General features: G+C 40.8%; 1 protein-coding gene across 1 annotated transcript; it reads right to left on the reverse strand.

Moving 5' to 3' along the window:
- Positions 1-243: 243 nt before the first annotated feature.
- LOC147445497 (uncharacterized) lies at positions 244-3,062 on the reverse strand. Its single transcript, XM_086526048.1, has 2 exons — positions 1,616-3,062; positions 244-1,376 (listed from the first exon to the last, which is right to left on the reverse strand). Exons 1-2 carry the CDS (start codon positions 3,006-3,008, stop codon positions 748-750), a joined length of 2,022 nt encoding a protein of 673 aa, XP_086382174.1. The 5' UTR covers positions 3,009-3,062; the 3' UTR covers positions 244-747.
- Between the last annotated feature and the right edge of the window lie 13,960 nt (positions 3,063-17,022).

Consider the following 17,022-nt stretch of genomic DNA (forward strand, 5'->3'; position numbering starts at 1 on the left):
AAGACCTTGGGGTTAGTTTCATTAAAGACCTCCAAAGGTTAGTGTTAAAAGTCCTTTGACCTTAGGCAAGCTAGGGCTAAGCTTGAGGTGGGAACCTACCTAAGCTTGAGGTGCTTGATGACTAAGGTGTGTGCTTTACCTTGATTGCTTTTAATTGAAGTTATAAAAAGTCAAAACTGAGAAAATGCCTTGCTATAGAGCTCTCATCTTGTTATTCATTCATGCAACTCACTCAAGGAAACCTTTTTGAAGTAAAATGAACGAGCCCCTTGCAGTAATTGAATAAAAAAGGATAAATATCAAAGAATGTGTTTTGCTACATGTACAACAATGTGCAGTTGTAAATACATGGATATGTATAATGTTTCTCCCTACTACGTTCCTCGTGCTTGATGCTTACAAAAAATAAAGTGTTTTGGAACTAAAACGAATGTGGAAGCCCTTGAGAAGGAACAAAGAATAACCTATTACAGGAGCTCTAAAGAATTATCTTAGGAAAGAGGTTAATTACTACTAATGACATATTACACCTATAGTACACCATCAAGTCATAGTCACAATGTGGCCGTTTTCTGGCCCGCGTTTCGATCCATGTGAAGCTTGTGAGTATGCCATCACAGGGAATTGCAGTTCTTGCCTGTTCCAATTCCGCATTCTTCGTTCCCATTTTGAGTTCCGTGTGACCATAAATGTAATAAGGCATGTAAATAGGACCCATTAGTGCAGGAGCCATTTGGCAAACTATACCTATAGTACAGCATCAAATGGGTTACCATAATCCGATGGGGCATGTGAATTGGACCCGACAGTCGAAGTATTTGGTGGAGCCATTTGATGTGAATTGGGCGCATTGGTTGAAGTATTGGGTGAAGCCATTTGTTGTGGAGGGCTCCTATTTGTAGTGGGTTGATGATATTGGGCATTGGCAATGTAATGGTGTGTGATGGGAGCACTACTACTTGTTAATAATCCCACATGCTTGTTGCCACCATGGTTAATTGAAGGGTGGCATGTATAATAGCTAGAGACCTCCCCCACCTTGTTGTTATCTCTTTCAGCATCCAATTCATGCATTTCTGTAAAGTTATGGTTTTGATAGTATCTGAAATCATCTCCTGCATGTGAGGGCAGTGGTGGTGGGGATCCATAGTTGCCTCCAGATCTGCATGAGGTGAAGAAATGCAGTTTGAGAGTACTGAGCTCACATGAGCATGACACATGGCCCAAGTTGGCTGGTCGTTTGGCCTTCGTGCCCTGCCATCTCGGCTTCGACTTCACTGTGGCTGCCGCCATTGTTGTCATTGGAACTGGAGTGATTGCCTTTGTGGATACTGGTACAATGGGCCCTGCTTCTGGTTGTAAGGTATTCTGACCATCTGCTTTTTACAAGCATTACATTGTTTTTCAATTGCAGAGTACAAAAGGAAGCTTTTCTAACACTAAAAACTTAAGACATAGACTCTCCTTTGAACTTTCATACCATGTGCATCACTAAATTGTAGCGGTTCAAGCGGCATTCGGACACATGCACACAAAATTGAGTACGTTTTGGTTATTTTCCTCTTATCTGTTTATGCTTTCTACAGAAAAAATGATATTGCTACCTCTATATTACCTGCAATTGACGTAGTAGGGACCAAAGCCACACTACTCAGGTACTGCTGGTCTGTGCCGCTATGATCAAGCGCCATGGCACCCATCTCTTCTCGAACCTTGTTCGCATCCGAGAGAGTTTCGACGATAGGCGCGCTTGTAGGGACATTGGTATAATTTGTATGCATATGCTGGTCTGAAACGTCTTCATGATGATAAACCCCCCCATCACCCAAAGGACTAATTTTGGCTTGCACTCTGTTTAGTAATACCTCTTCACTAAGAATGAAAGGCTCATTTGTAAGCTTTTGTAGCCTCTTCATCTCAGCTGCATATTCAGTAGCTAATATACTACTCGTATGGATCTGTTCTGTGCCTACGTCGATTGCAATTGCTTTCCCCATATGCTCTGCACTAGCAGTGAGCTTGGATACCTCATCCAGATATGCAGAAGCTGAGCTCTTTAAGGCTTTGAGCTCATCACTTGCATTGCTGGTAGCTGAATGGAGAGACTCAAAATACTCTTGTGCCTTCATTACATTCTCATGAAGTGGCTGCATAATCAATGCCTTGTGCTTAATCTTAAGCTCCGCCTCAGCAAAGTCACTCGCTTGCGTAGTGAGAAACGATTGTGCAGACATCGCCAGTTGGTCACCATATTGAGATGAATTCTCAAGAGTCTGCATAATCATTGCCTTCTGCTTCTCAAGCCGCTCGGTGAATTCGCTTACTTGAGTAGAGAGAAAAGATTGCACAGACATCCTCTCGTCGTCACTATATATTTGAGCTGTGGTTTTTGCCCGCTGATCGGCAATGGCCTCCGGGCTGTACTGCCCACCCAGGACGTCGATGTAGAGCTTCGTGTCTGAATCGCCTTCTGTCGGATCATTGCTGGGCTTATCATGAGATCCATCCTTCTTACGATTCCGCCACTGGAGATTACCGCACAGGGAGATGAGCTTTGCGCACGGGCCTCCTGACGTACTCTTATCAGAGCCATTTTCTTTGCGATTACGACACAGGCGATTACAAAAAAGGGTATCAAGCTTTGCACAAGGGCCACTACAGAAGGCAGCGCTGAAGGGCGATGACAAGATCTTGAGAAGAGGTGCGAGGATGCAGCTGAGCCCGGCTTTGCCAGCTACAGCAGAAATGACGGTGGCGGTGACGGCAAGGGAAACGACAGCGCCGGCAACGCTGCCGCCGATAATGGCTGCCTTTGGCAAGTGGCTGTGACTTGTTGCGGCGGGCAGAGGAGCTGGGGAAGGGGCTGGGTAGCTGGAGGGGGTTAGGAAGATAGCTGGATAGTAAGGGGTGGGAGGGGATGGGGCATGAGCATTGATGTAGTAGAGTGGGGGGTCATTCTCTACTCTGATGAGTACATGGAGTGGAGGATTATACTGCTTCCTTGCCATTAGCTTTGATGCCCAATATCTTATCTGCTGCCAAAGACTAAATAATGAGAGACAATCTCACAACTCCAATTGCAATACTGCCCATGAGCTTAAAAACCATGCTTATTCTATCAAGGAAAAGCCTTTTTTTTTTTTTTTTGGCTTTCTAAGGCGGAGTACACACTCTCGAAGCCCCTGCCCATCCCGTCTTGGAATGGGCGGAGGGCATTACACACAGCTCCGTCTAAGACAATTTAACGTATTAAAATCTTCTCTGATTATCACTACCAAAAGCGGCTTACCCGACTGGTCATGCCCTTTGTTTTTAGCGGCTAGGGAGCTTGCCTGTCCAATTGTTTGTCTAGCACATAGATCAGGAGCCATCTAGCAGTAAAAGCAGTCCCTGTGTAATTAGCCTAAAACAAGCCTCACATAAAAAGAGAGTGAAGAATACATATGACATTTTCTTGTACTACATAAGAAGTCCTTAGTAAAGGATTGGATTTTGGGTGCATCTATGGACCAGTGATAGGATTTGACGCTCATCTGTCCTTCTTAAGGCATTTTGCCGGTCGTATGAAGGCCAAAGTTTTTTTGAGTCTGTCATTCGAAGGGCTTGTTCAAAAATTATCCTTCTATAGAGAAGGGTGAAAAAATAGAATACATGCCAATGGAAGGGCTAATTAAAAAACATTTATATATATTAATGCTCATTTACAATATCTATATGTATATTGGTTATACTTATTGACAAAATATAGTATCTTGCCTTGTAAATTATGCGAAATTTTCTCATTGGAAGGGCAAACTGAAAATAGACCCTTCTATAGGGTAGGGTGCATTTTTCTACAACCCATCTTTTGAAAGAATAGGTTGCCCTTCAAGTCCTAACACTGCTATGGACCATTGGTATAAAGCTTGCGATTAGTGCCACATGGCAAGCTAATGATGAGAAGCTTTCTTTTTTTACTATTTTTTGAAGGTCCTCCTCAGAGGGCCTCGTGATTATTTGACACCCCCTCTATCAGGTGGGGATCAATGGTCCCTATCAATTGGGGGCAGCGAGACTGGTTTTGCACTGTGCGACGACGGATTAATCCCCAAGTGATCACCAAGTGATTACAATTAAAGTGAACCCCAAGTAAATTTGATGTGAACATCAAGTGACCGCCAGGTGATCCCCATGTGAATCCCAATCAACATATGATCACTTTGTGAACCCACCCATTACAAAGTGATCATAGTGTGACTCCGACCATCCCAAAGTGATCTCCAAGTGAACACCATGTGATGCCCACCCCGTCATTTTTGCTATATGATTCTATATTCACACCTCCATTTCAAGTGGCATGCGATAGCTTAGTAAGAAAGTCATGGCCTCCGATGGAGCAGGGTTCGAGTCACGAAGACTCAACCAATCGAATTTTTTTTATTCTTGAGAATAAACGAACAATCCACATTGTTGAAAGATCGTGGACCATTGATCCAACCTGACAAGGGGGTTGTCATATAGTCACAAAACTTAGAGGGTGTTAACATTTGTTTACCTCCCTTTCTAACAAGAGGCATTGGGTATTGATCACACACAATCTTTCCCATTGTTTTCTTCTCAATTTCTTACAATGCTTCCGAGTGTTTTTCGATTCATCATTTTTTAATCTTTGGATTATATTGTAATGTAAATAGTTCATTGTTACATTTTTTTTCAACAATCTAATATTTTATTGTGACAAAAAATGTTTTGAAATGCTGGTGTCGCCTTCTCGTTTTCTCTCTAGAAAAGAACTCTCTTATAATTATTAAATCCCTCTCAATACCCTTATGCAGGCCATAGTGAACTCACAATGCTCGAAAAAAACCTAGGTTTAGTGTAATCCCACCTACAAATTTTGAAATTTACCTCTACATTTTATTTTTGAAGGTGAGAAAACCTACAAAATTTTGAAAAAATTAATGTAATCTGGTGTAAAAACCTTCAAATTTTATCAATTTACCTATGTTGTTTCACATATGTAGGTTTGCCAAGTTTTTGGAGAAAAGTTTTTTTTTTCGAGCACCGAGTCTCACACCTTGTTATTGACTATCTCAAACAACCTTCAAAGGGAAGAGAGTTCTCAGTTAGGCAATATTTTCTACCTTGATTGGGCGTACATCTTCATGTGAACCTTCATTTCACAACCTTACATGTCACATTGCTTTGCTATCTCTATTGTTTTAGACCTTGTAGAAAGAACTACAAGGAAGAAAAAGTAGTCTTTCCAAAGTAGTACGACGCCCTTTCTTAATATGTCCAAATCATCCTTATGCACATGCTTGTGGCTTATTATGCATAGATAACAACCCTTGCAATATGATATAAGTCAAGAAAAGCAACGTTTTGCAAAGTGGCCCTATTTTCCCACAGATTTTGTAACCATCAATATGCACATGTGCATTTAGGCATAGATAGCGAGCCTTAAAAGTTAAGTCCCTTTCACATCGAGTCTCCAATGATAGAGTAAGGTCAAGAAAAGGAACTTGTTTTCTTTGAGAAAAGAATCATGCCAACAGTTCTCTTAGGACATATTCAAATTGCACAACACCCCAACATTTGACATGCTTTTTTTTTATGGTCTCGCGTTTAGACTACCATTGTAACAAATACAAAAGAAAACTTGAGCGATTGAAGCAACAAACTAAATATGAGTCGTGGTTATGTGATTGACCGTTGTAGGTGAGGGTGATTGTTGGGGTAAGCTTTTAGCTTACACTCTAATCCAAGCATACAAGCATGCACCCCTATGTGTATAGATACACCTTTTTACATAGAGTCCACATGCTATGTATATTATGCACACATGGTACACATCGTAATCCACATGCTACTTGCCCTCTACTATATGTGGAGCATACCTCTCTCATCTTTATTTCCACCTTCTATCTTGAACTTGTAAAGCCACTATATGCAACGCTCGTCTCTCTCTCTCTCTCTCTCTCTCTCTCTCTACACACACACATATATATATATGTATGTGTGTGTGTGTGTGTGTGAGAGAGACTTCTAATCAACGAGGCAACTTTCCATTCTATTGAGAGTATACTCTATTTAATTTAGCTATTCTTTATTGTTTTGCTTATGTGGGATATTTGTATTAACAAAAACAAGAAAGGTACAACGCAACCTATGCAAGGAGATCTTTTTATGGGAACTTGAAGACTACTTGACTGAATTAATTGGCTTTTCAAGGAGTCAACAACCCATACAAACATAGACTTAAGATATCAATAGAGAGCTATTTCTTTTTTTTTTTGTTCAAACCGATACTATTAGAAGATCCACTTTAAATATCAATGAAGATGCCGAAAGGGCGGGACCCAAGGTCCCCATCAACAGAGGCTGTCTCAAGATGCCACCATGCCGACATCATAGCTTGATCTTGTGTGGTGATGGTGGAAGCCATGGCTCGGTCTGAGCATGGATGGGATTGTAATTCTTTTTTGGTTTTTAATATATTCCACTCACATATTGTGAGTTTGAAAAAATAAATAAATCAATAGAGAGCTATTTCTTCTTTTGTCTTTTTCTTTTGATCAAACGAGTACTATAAGAAGATCCACGGGCTTCAACAAGGTGGCCAAATAGAGAAACCTTAGGTGGCTAAGTAGATAAACCGTAGGTACTTGATCATGTTCGACTATGCTATAATGCATGTGGGTTTTATCGACCATCAAGAGCTCTAGCAAAGTCTCTTTCACCTTACTTAGTATTTCCAATTACATTGGTTAGATCCCTATGCTAGACTTAGTGTTCTTTTTTCCTAAGCACTAAGTTGATTCATAACTCTTTAGAGTGTAAGCCAATTGTTACTCAATTCTATTTATCTCTAGCATTGGTCTTTGGGCATATCTATATACGACCACTACCTTGTTAATGATTAGCGATAATTAGATTGAGTATTAAGTCGTGTGCTTTTTCTTCGTCTTTGGATTTCTTGATTACATTTGAAGTATGAATTTTATTCCAATTTTGCTTTTGTGTGTTCTCAATTGTTCAAATTGACCCTCGATTGTCTCCAATTTTTGGTCAAGTATGCTTAATTTGGGCATTTTTGCTCACTAATCATGTCATTTTTCACCAAATTTGAGTGTTTCTTTGCTTCATTTTTTCACATAATCAAAAGCCTCTCTGATTTTTATTGAAAATTGTGCATGAAGCTCTCTAATCTTGGCTTCAATTTGAGTCCTCAAACTCTAAAATCAAAGAAGATTAGCCCATAATTATTCTCTTGATTGTGTGTGCGCGTGCGCGTGTACGGGGAATCATCTCTTTATAGCCAGCACTCCAATCATCATAAGAGCATGTGAGAGCATGGTCTAGCCCACATGGCATGCTGAGTTTCACAAGAGTCCAATAGCTAGTGTTAGTCACTCTATCGTTCCCCATTCTATGGAATCAACCTTGCCCTTTGCGAGTTGCCCCATTGACCCTTGGGAAGATGCTTATGTGACCTTTGAGAGATGCACCTAGCCATATGCAGCTTATATATAAGTAGCTACTTCTTGTACACTTCTAGAGTTGTTGTTAGTTCATTATCAATTGAGTAATCTTTTAGTCTACACAATCTCTTTCTTTTGCATTGAGAAATTAAATTGATAATCAATTATGCTATTATGGAATATGCTATGCTTGCTAATCTCCCTAATCATTTCAATTGTTATCAATGTCGTGTTGTGTGATTAGCATCTCCTAATCATTCTTTTGATACTCTTAATTAATGAATTGATCACTCTCTCCCTATCAAGTGTTAGTAGCAATAAGCTACACAATCATGTTGTGATTCTCATAGAGTTTGGGCACATTCATTGCAAGCCACTACCCTCATCTATGAGGGGATAACTCAATTAGTAGCAATTAGTATGTGTATAATTTATTACATTACATTTAGATTGCATGTACATGACTGTTGATTTTACTTGTTTTTGCTCCCTTAACTACTCTCTACTTAATCCTCAAATCATTACATTGATAATTAGTTAATTACTCTCTACTTTAACCCCAAATAGTTGCATTGATTACGTGTCGAGGAGGTATTCTCCAAGATCTCTGTGAGCCCCTAAGATCCTCGATCAGACACCATATGCGTATCCAATTAGTTTGCTATTAATAGGTGTATATGTGTGTGCAGCACTGACAAAGCCGGTCTTTTATCTCCTTTTTGGGAGCCTAAGAGAAGCAAATCATGTGGGTCTTGGTAGTATATGGGGCTGACTCCTATTCTTAAAGTGGGCAAGTCGTGGATTCAAACTCCACTCACTTTTTTAAGTGAGGAGAATGGGCGGACTCTACCTTGCGGATTCCAATCCAATTTAGTGGCCTGGTGGGTTTGCAAGAGGCCTCTCCCATGCCTACTCTCTTTTTCTTGCCTTTGGTCCGAACGCCAAACTACTAAACCACATTTGAAGACCAATTTTGGCTCCATAAGTAGCCGGTCCCACACCCATCCTGTGCCCCTTGTTCCTACCTCCCTTGCCTCCAACCCCATAAGGGGTGCAATCCCATGAGTTCTTTTTCTTCCCAAAACTCAACCCTATAAAGGATGTAGCCCTATGGACTACCTCAATTTTTGGCCACACTGAAATTGTTCTTGATACGTCGTGTTGAAAATGGTTTAGAAAATGACCTCGACCAGCACCTAGGACATCGTCGCGGCACATAATTGAAGTAATGGCACCAATGTCAGTCCTAGAGACTCATATTCTCCACATGTGGAATATGTCTCAGGTAAGGATGTCTAAAAAAAGAACATCCTTCAAGTACGAGATATACTTGGGTGTGGAAGTAACTGTAAACACGCATGCGACGTGCGTGAGAGGGACCCTCATTATCCATGCTCCACAGTGGCTAAACCGAACTCCTTGAGTTCCTAGACCATGTTGTATCCCATGTGACAACGTGTGTCAAATCAAACCCTACAAGTGGGTCCATAATTGCATAATGCAGAAATTTATTTTTGGACACTACAACCCAAATTTCTTGGCTCTTACATGACCTTGTCATCTTAAAATCAACATTTTCAAACCCCTTGGTTAGACTTTTGTAGGGAAACTACTCAACTAGCAGCCGGCCCTTGGCTTGTACCCGTGACCCCCCTTGTGTTTGCCCTTGTTATTTCGGAAGGTTGAAATTGTCCACTACCCCTTGGCAGTTCGTATAAGATTTCTTTCCTTGAAATTGCAAGTGTGAAAGTTTCAAGAATTGACCATCAACACTGAATAAGTGATCTAGTAATCACGAGCTGGGTCTTACCCTAAAATTGTACTCATATAGATACTCTTAGTGCTATAAATAAAATAGGAGATCCATAGTTGTATCTTTTCCAAACCCAAAAATTAATAATCTTGTGTTTTTGTGAGTAGCCGTGCTGTAAAAAATTTTGGCTTCATCTATACATCTTGGTAGAGATAAGTCCTTACGAGTTTAAGAAGTTCAAAAAGTTCACCTTGATCTTCACACTCAAAGTGTGTAGTGCTAGAATAACAACCAAAAAATTAGTAATGGCAAGACTCTTGCTTGTCCATTAAAATTGATGGGTACTTAACTAGATAGAATTGTTCGATCTTGAAAGCAATCACTGATGGATTACAAACAGATGGCTCTCAGCCATTCAAAAATAGGGGACTCTTAGCCCTTCAAAAATGGATGGCTCTTAGCCCTTCATATTACCATATCAACATAGAAATATTTTAGTAAAATCATGCGTAATTTCACATTTCCCGCAAAGAATTAGGAAGGAGAGAGAGAGAGAGAATGCTTGGTTGAGGAAAACCCCTTATTCTATTGTATTGAATGTCCCCTATGTATGCCTATGCTCAAACAATGGTTGTGCGGTAGCTTATCTAATAAGCGTATAATAGTATACTTGTACCACACTCCCGTAGAGAGAGGTACCACAAGTCACATCTTGACCCACACCTTGTATGTGATTGTGACTGTATCAGGGTGCATAGTTGTGGCACTTTGCTTGTGGATGAACATAAACACAAAAATGTTTTAAAACATTAATAATTGAGCTCATCCTTGACAAAGTAGCTAGTGCTATAGTGGAAGCGTATGCATTGATGGGGTGTCGTACATCATCATACTAGTACGCCGTGCATACATATAAAAAAATAGAATAATAAGCCATTGGCTTTAATGATAGTCTCAATCATGTGAGCCCCTGGTATAAGTGCCTTGCACAATTACACTAGCATGGATACATCATAGTGCATCGTTGCATAAACTTGTGAGCTTATATCCACGTAGTGCCAAATATGTGTGCCATTATCATTCATCTGAAGTCAATCGATAATACCTTGGCATGTAAGAGAAGCCTTGCTTTGCATGAAGTCTTACAAAGTACTTTGTGGTGCACAACAAAAATATCTTTTTGAAATAGAAGGTTAAATTGCAAAAAACCCAAGCATACCTTGAGTTATACTAACCTTGTCGCCCACTTGTGGCCAGGTTTTGGGTAATTTGCTCGAATTTGGCTCATAGAAATATGCAGTGCTCGAGTGAGTTACCGTATCATATACACCCGCTTATGATGTAAAACTTGCAGACATCTTGGCAAGTTTCCCCCAAGTTCGTATGCTAATAGCAGATTCCAAACTTTGGAAACAGTTATGACAAATGCCGAAAGGGAAGCCTTGCTTCACATAAGCACTCATGGAGTCCTAGAGCTCATAGCTAATAGATACTCTTGCCAATTTACAATGTCTTAGCAAAAGTAAGTCAACCTTATCGAGAATTCATAGATAATCAACATTGTTGAAGTGTACCACGTATTGCAAAGCATAAAAATAGTTGCAAAGTATGTATCTTGTACCTGCGACTGTCCATGGCATCAAAAGTCATAGCATCCTGTAGTATGATGGTTGACATTGGAGTTGACTCATACTTGTGAATGTCCATGTGTGTCCTAGGTGCTTCATGTATGTATGTTGCCTATACTCTGGTAAGTTGTAATTTCTTTAGAGGAACCATGTTCCCAATGCATAAATATAGGTAGGGAGCCGTGCTCCTAAAAGCCTTGCTTTCCCCCTCCTCTAGGTAGCACAAGGAAGAGATATTAAAAAGATAAGAGCTGAAGTAATACACAACTCAATTGCTTGAGTTTCAGTATACCGAGCCTTGCTCTTGTAAAAACTCATCGAATGACGCTTGCCACAAATAGGTGGATCATATCCTTGTCTGAGTGCATCACTTGCAAACAACTTGCCTAGGAGCCATGCGCTAGCAAACTTGCTTGACAGCTTCGTGGGAGTGTAGTTAATGGTCACCCTTGCCGATTACTTTGACCATATAAGTCACAGTATTACCATTCAAGCCACAAGACTTGCCTGTAATTACATGTAATGCTAAACAACCTTGTCTGCACTTGTTGTCGGCCATACTTACACCTTGACATTTGTCCTTGACAAACATCCCTTGGAACAAACTCCCCCTCCGCCATAAGCAATGGCCTTGCAGCTTGGTTTCACTCATGCAAAAACTTTTTCAAAATTGAAATGAATGAAAGACATTAATTTTAAGTTGATTGTACTGACCGACCATTGAAAACATTGTCATATATGAAGCAATTGTCTTGAAGGTCATGGCTTTCAATTTTGGCGATGGTGAATAACCAGAAGCCTTGCTTCCTTGAGTCTATTTTTGGGTTTCCCTTGGTTTTGTTGTCATTCATTTCCTTGCTTATAGTCGGACAACGTTCCAAATGTACATCTGTCTCTTTCCATAAGCTTCAAAAAGTGTGTTGCACTTGAACTGCGACATAGTGTTTCTTGCAAACCGTGTATGGCCAAGACATGCGGCCATCCTTCAAACCTTGACACCCCTATCGATGTTGAGTCAAAGCCTTCTTGAATACTGAAGATCTTATCATTGCCTTGCCAATACCTTCATATCAAAAGTGATCCATGCCAAAAGATATGGCTTTAGCATCAGCAGGTTGTCGAAATCTCCTTGAGCTTGTTTGCAGCCTCACATGCCTTGCATGCACTACAAGAGCCCCCTTGAATTTTGACGTCAAATTACTGGCGTCAATGGCGGGTGTCGATATATGTGTAGGTAAATCTGCACGGAGATCAACTTTAAAAAGAATTTAATTTTTGAATTTCGACGCCTGTACCGACAGCTATTCCGGTGCCTGTATTGAGGTACTTTCCGACGCCTGTATCGAAGTTTCTTTCGACGTCTTTATCGGCACTGTATCGGTAGACCCTGCAAAAAAATGAACATGCGGGTCTTTCTCTGTGCATTTCCCTCATTCTCCGCCTCTTCTCTTGCCCTCCTCCTCCTCACCTGCTGTAGATCTGTCGCCCAACGAGTTACCGGAGGTGAGATTCCTGCTTGTGGACTACTCCCCAGCATCAAGGTGAGATTCTTTTCAAGTTTGCTTGTAGGTTTGTGTGTATGTGTGTGACATAGTGTGTGCGCGTGCGCATTTTTGCAGGTTTAAAGACGTTTTTAAAACCCTTTCTTGCTCAAATAGGCCGCATGTGAGTGCTCAAAAATTTTATGCATTTTTATTCAATATAAAATTATATTGTATATTGATAAAATAAAATTGCATTCATTAAGCTTTCAATGCTTTAAATTTTATGCAATTTTTTTTGAAATTATGCTTTGAAAATTTTTTGTTTGAAATTATGCTTTGCAGAAATTTTGTTTCAAAATTATGCTAAGGGGAAATTTTGTTTTGAAATCAGGATACCATCTCATCATCATCATGCAATTGATGAGGTTTAGGTTATAGGTTTCGGTTAGGTTTAGGTGTAGGTTATAGATTAGGTTAGGGTATAGGTTATATGTTAGGTTAGGTTTGGAAGTCAATGGTGAGCATATGCCTGAACCTAGAGATGAGGTGTCAAATATTGAAGCTGATGTAGAGTGTGATGAAGAAGTAGAGTTTGATGATGAAGATGCAGAAGTACAGATTGAGATAGATATCTTTGGTGCATCAGATCTCATAGAAGATGAGAGATTAACTAATTAATTTTGCTAGGAACTCTTTTGTAAAAGTCTTTTTATTACTCTAGAATACACTTTAGATTCATTCATTTGTGTTGCAACTTTGTTTATTTGTTATTTGTATTGATTAAGCATTTCTTCTGTAAACTAACGTATTTTGTGGGTGTTATTTATATATCTGTAGCCATAGCCGATGACAATGATAGATACTCTCCTAGTTTTAGTTTTCCTGTCACTCCGAACAGCATGTCACCCGAGCAGATGAGCTCCTTTTTGCCACAGTTCACACCAGAGTAGATTGTGATGGCTTAGAACCTTTGGGCAACAAGTTCCTCTAGACCTACTTTGGCTACAACCCTACGCCTAGGACTACTGTGGCCCCTACATCGACCGGCCCCACACCTCAGTCGAGTGTGCCCCCTACGCCTAGGACTAGTGTGACCCCTACACCGACAGGTGGTTCATCCTCGATATGAGGTAGGCGTCGTTCTGGAGGTGGTGGTTGCTGTGGTAGCGGTTCTACCGATGGATCCACATCATTGAGAGAGCATCCACCACTCTCTTTAGTAGATAGTTCACCGATTGGCACACCACATACACCTTGGGGATCACACGAGCATGATCCTAGCAATGTGTACAAGAGCAGGATGGGGCTATTGTGGTGGATAGGGTCGAAAAGGCCATGCGACAGAGGATTCAACGACTCTATATAGTTCATTTTGGTCACTCTGTGATGTAGATTTGGGATAATCTCGACGATGAAAGAAAGAGTTACATCGTCGAGGCCATTCACAGAGAGTACAGGCCGGCAGAGGGGTACGATGCAGTCTCAAACGGCTGGATTTTGGGCGTGGCAAAGGCCACAATGTCACACCGTTAGTCAGAGGCGAGAGACAAGTACAATGCCGACAGTCCAAAGCCGACATGGTTGGATGCAGAGGAGTGGGCGGGGATTGCACGAGAGAAACAAGACAATCCTGACAGATTTCACCAGCAGAGAGATGCAACCAAAGCACGTTTGGAGTCTACTGGAGCGTCACATCTTGGGAGTGGAGGCTACGACACACTTCGATATTAGTTTGTAAGTATTATACATACGCTTTTTATTGTTGAAAATAAATATGTTATTTAAAGATTTATCTCATGATTAAACCATAATTTTGCAGGAAGTTGTCGTGAAGCGCCTTTCGACACGCCAAGAGGAGAAGTATGGGTACAAGCATGGACTTGTGGCCCTTTTGACCCAACTGTAGGGAGGGAGAGGACGTCGACTGGGAGGCATTACCATGAGGGTCTTCTTGATACAGTCTTAATCAGTCATCTTGATACAGTCTTCTTGGTACAATCTTTTTTGTAGCTGTGGTCTTCTTGATTAGTCTTACTCAGTGATTGTTTGCATTTACAGTTTTGTAGTGCTTATGTTTATGGTTTTGCATTCCGTTTGTGATTATGATTGTGGTATGACAATTAGGTTATGGTTATGGTTTCGCAATTATGGTATGGCACAGAGGTTATGGTTATGGTATGGCACAAAGGTTTTGTTCATGGTTTGGCAATCAAGTTATGGTTATGGTTTTGCAATGATGGTATGGCAATCATGGTATGGTTAGGGTTTGGCAATCAAGTTACGGTTATGGTTTTGCAATGATGGTATGGAATTCATGTGATGGTTATGGTTTGACAATCAGATTATGGTTATGGTTATGGTTTTGCAATGATGCTATGGTTTTTATGGTTATGGTATGACAAATAAGTTATGGTATGGAAAGTTGGTCATGTTTATGGTTTTGCAGTTTTCCAATCATGTTTTAATTATGGCTATAAAATCTTTATGCCGTTGTGCCTATGGTTTGGGAGTCGACGTTATGGTTATGCTTTTGAAAACTTGTCATGATTAAGCTTTTGATTTTGTGGTTTTTTAGTTTTGCTAATCTGTATACACTCGCTCTTTAGTGTCAACTTGTAGGTGGAGTGCGGTTGCTTGTGCACTCTTTCTTTGGGAAGAGATGGCTGTTTTTTGTTGTTGCAATACATGCAACATCAGTTCCCAGCCCTCTCTGCCCAAAAATTGTTTTGCAGGTTTGGTCGTCGGTTACAAAATTTGGTACACGCACCGGTATGGGCCTCGAAACAATCGTTGGTATATTAAAAGAAATACCGGTGCATGTAATTGTGTGTGTTCCGGTGCATGTAGCAACATGCATTCCGACGATTTTTGTACCGGTCCATATACCAATGACACAATACCTGCGTGTATTCAGATGGTTATTTCAATGCATTTTACTTTTAAAAGAAGCTTTGTCTCGTCGGTACCTACGCCGATTTTTGTACGACGTTGTTGTAGTGATGCTGTGCTTTTCATGTAATTCATGGCTTTAGATACCTCTCATGGTCCTTGCTATTAGCCATGCTTGGACTTGATCAATGTGGGATTAGTCCCTAGGGTGGCCTTAGGGACTCCTTACGGCATCCACTAAAGCCACTAATGTGAAAATATCGGTTCCTGTGCACAGTGATGGTGGCGGCCCTGCTTCGCCATGAAGATGCACTCATCCCGCCTTATGCTGTGTTCTGATGGGTTTGTCGAAGAAGCGAAATTTGATCACCTCAGCAAGGTGCTTCCCTTCGGATCCATATTCATCTAATTTGGTGAAGTCCAATAGACCTTCTCCTTGCATGCAAGAGGTCCCTCCCACGGCCCCGTGTCAGCCTTGCCTTGCATGCAAGGGTTGTTCTCGCACAAGGTTTCTCAGTGAATCATGGGAAGGAGAAAAATCTCGAGAGGAACCACCAAGATTCATGGAGAGGGAGAGAGATCTAGACCAGCTAAGAGAGAGATGCAACCAGCCATGCAAGGCCTAGCTTCTCCCTTCCTCCATAGCTCTCCTCCTCGAGCTCTGATACCAATGTAAGATAGAGGGGACTGGAGCATGCTCATCACCACCCAACCATGCCCTATATAGGTCCTTGGCCCTCTAAAAATAGGGACGCCCTTGACTGCATGTCTGTCCTGGCCCTTGGCCCTACCCGATCCTACCCTTGGCATGGCAGGTCTATACCAACAGTTGGTGTGTGAATAGTCTCTTTCATAGTGAACAACCCAGTCATCATATGAGAATTTGATAGCACATGGCCTAGCACACATTGTATGGTGATTTTCACAAGAGTCCAAAAGCTATTCCCAGTCACCCTAGCTCTCCCCATTCTATGGAGTCAACCTTGCCATTTGGAAGTTTTCCCGTGACCCTTAGGAAATATGGTTATGTGACCTTTGAGAGGTGGACCTAGTCATAGGTGGATACTATATAAGTAGCTACTTCTTATACACTTCTAGAGTTGTTTTTAGTTCATTATTAATCAAGTTATCTTTGACTCTACACAATCTCTCACTCTAGCATTTAGTAATTAGTGTGATAATCAAGTATGATAATATGAATGATGTGCTCGCTAATCCCCCTTAATCCTTTTATCAATATGAACATTAAGTGTTCACAACAATCCAAAGATGAGAAAGCACTCAAAATCATTATCACGGCTCTAAAAGATGACTTCATCCACCGCATTGATGATGCTACATCCAGAGCATCTATTCGGTGCTTGAGGAAAGCACTCCAAAATGAGCCTCAAAATCCAACTTTATTGTCTTAGCATGCAAGATCAAGATGATGTTTCTTGATTTGTCAAAACTTAAGAGTATCACTATCCAGCCCATTTATGCAGAGATATAAGTTTCAAACAAGGATAAAATAGCCATGCTCCTTAAAGCCCTACCAAAGTAGCTTTGATAATATTGTAACTATGGTAAAGAAGAATGATCCCATCCCTATACTTGAAGATGTAATCAATTCACTTCTAAAGAAAGAGAAAAGACTTGGCACTTACACAAGGTTTCAAAATAGCACAATGGTCATCGAAGTTAAGGGTTGCTCACATTGTGGCAAAATCAATCATAAATCTTTTGCATTAAGGTGTGCCCTCGTTGCAACAAGAAGGAAAATGCACCTACCACATGTTTCAAAATAGCGCAATGGTCATCAAATG

The sequence above is a fragment of the Adiantum capillus-veneris genome, chromosome 12 (assembly GCF_014529385.1).
Source record: "Adiantum capillus-veneris isolate H3 chromosome 12, ASM1452938v2, whole genome shotgun sequence".
NCBI lineage: Eukaryota > Viridiplantae > Streptophyta > Polypodiopsida > Polypodiales > Pteridaceae > Adiantum > Adiantum capillus-veneris.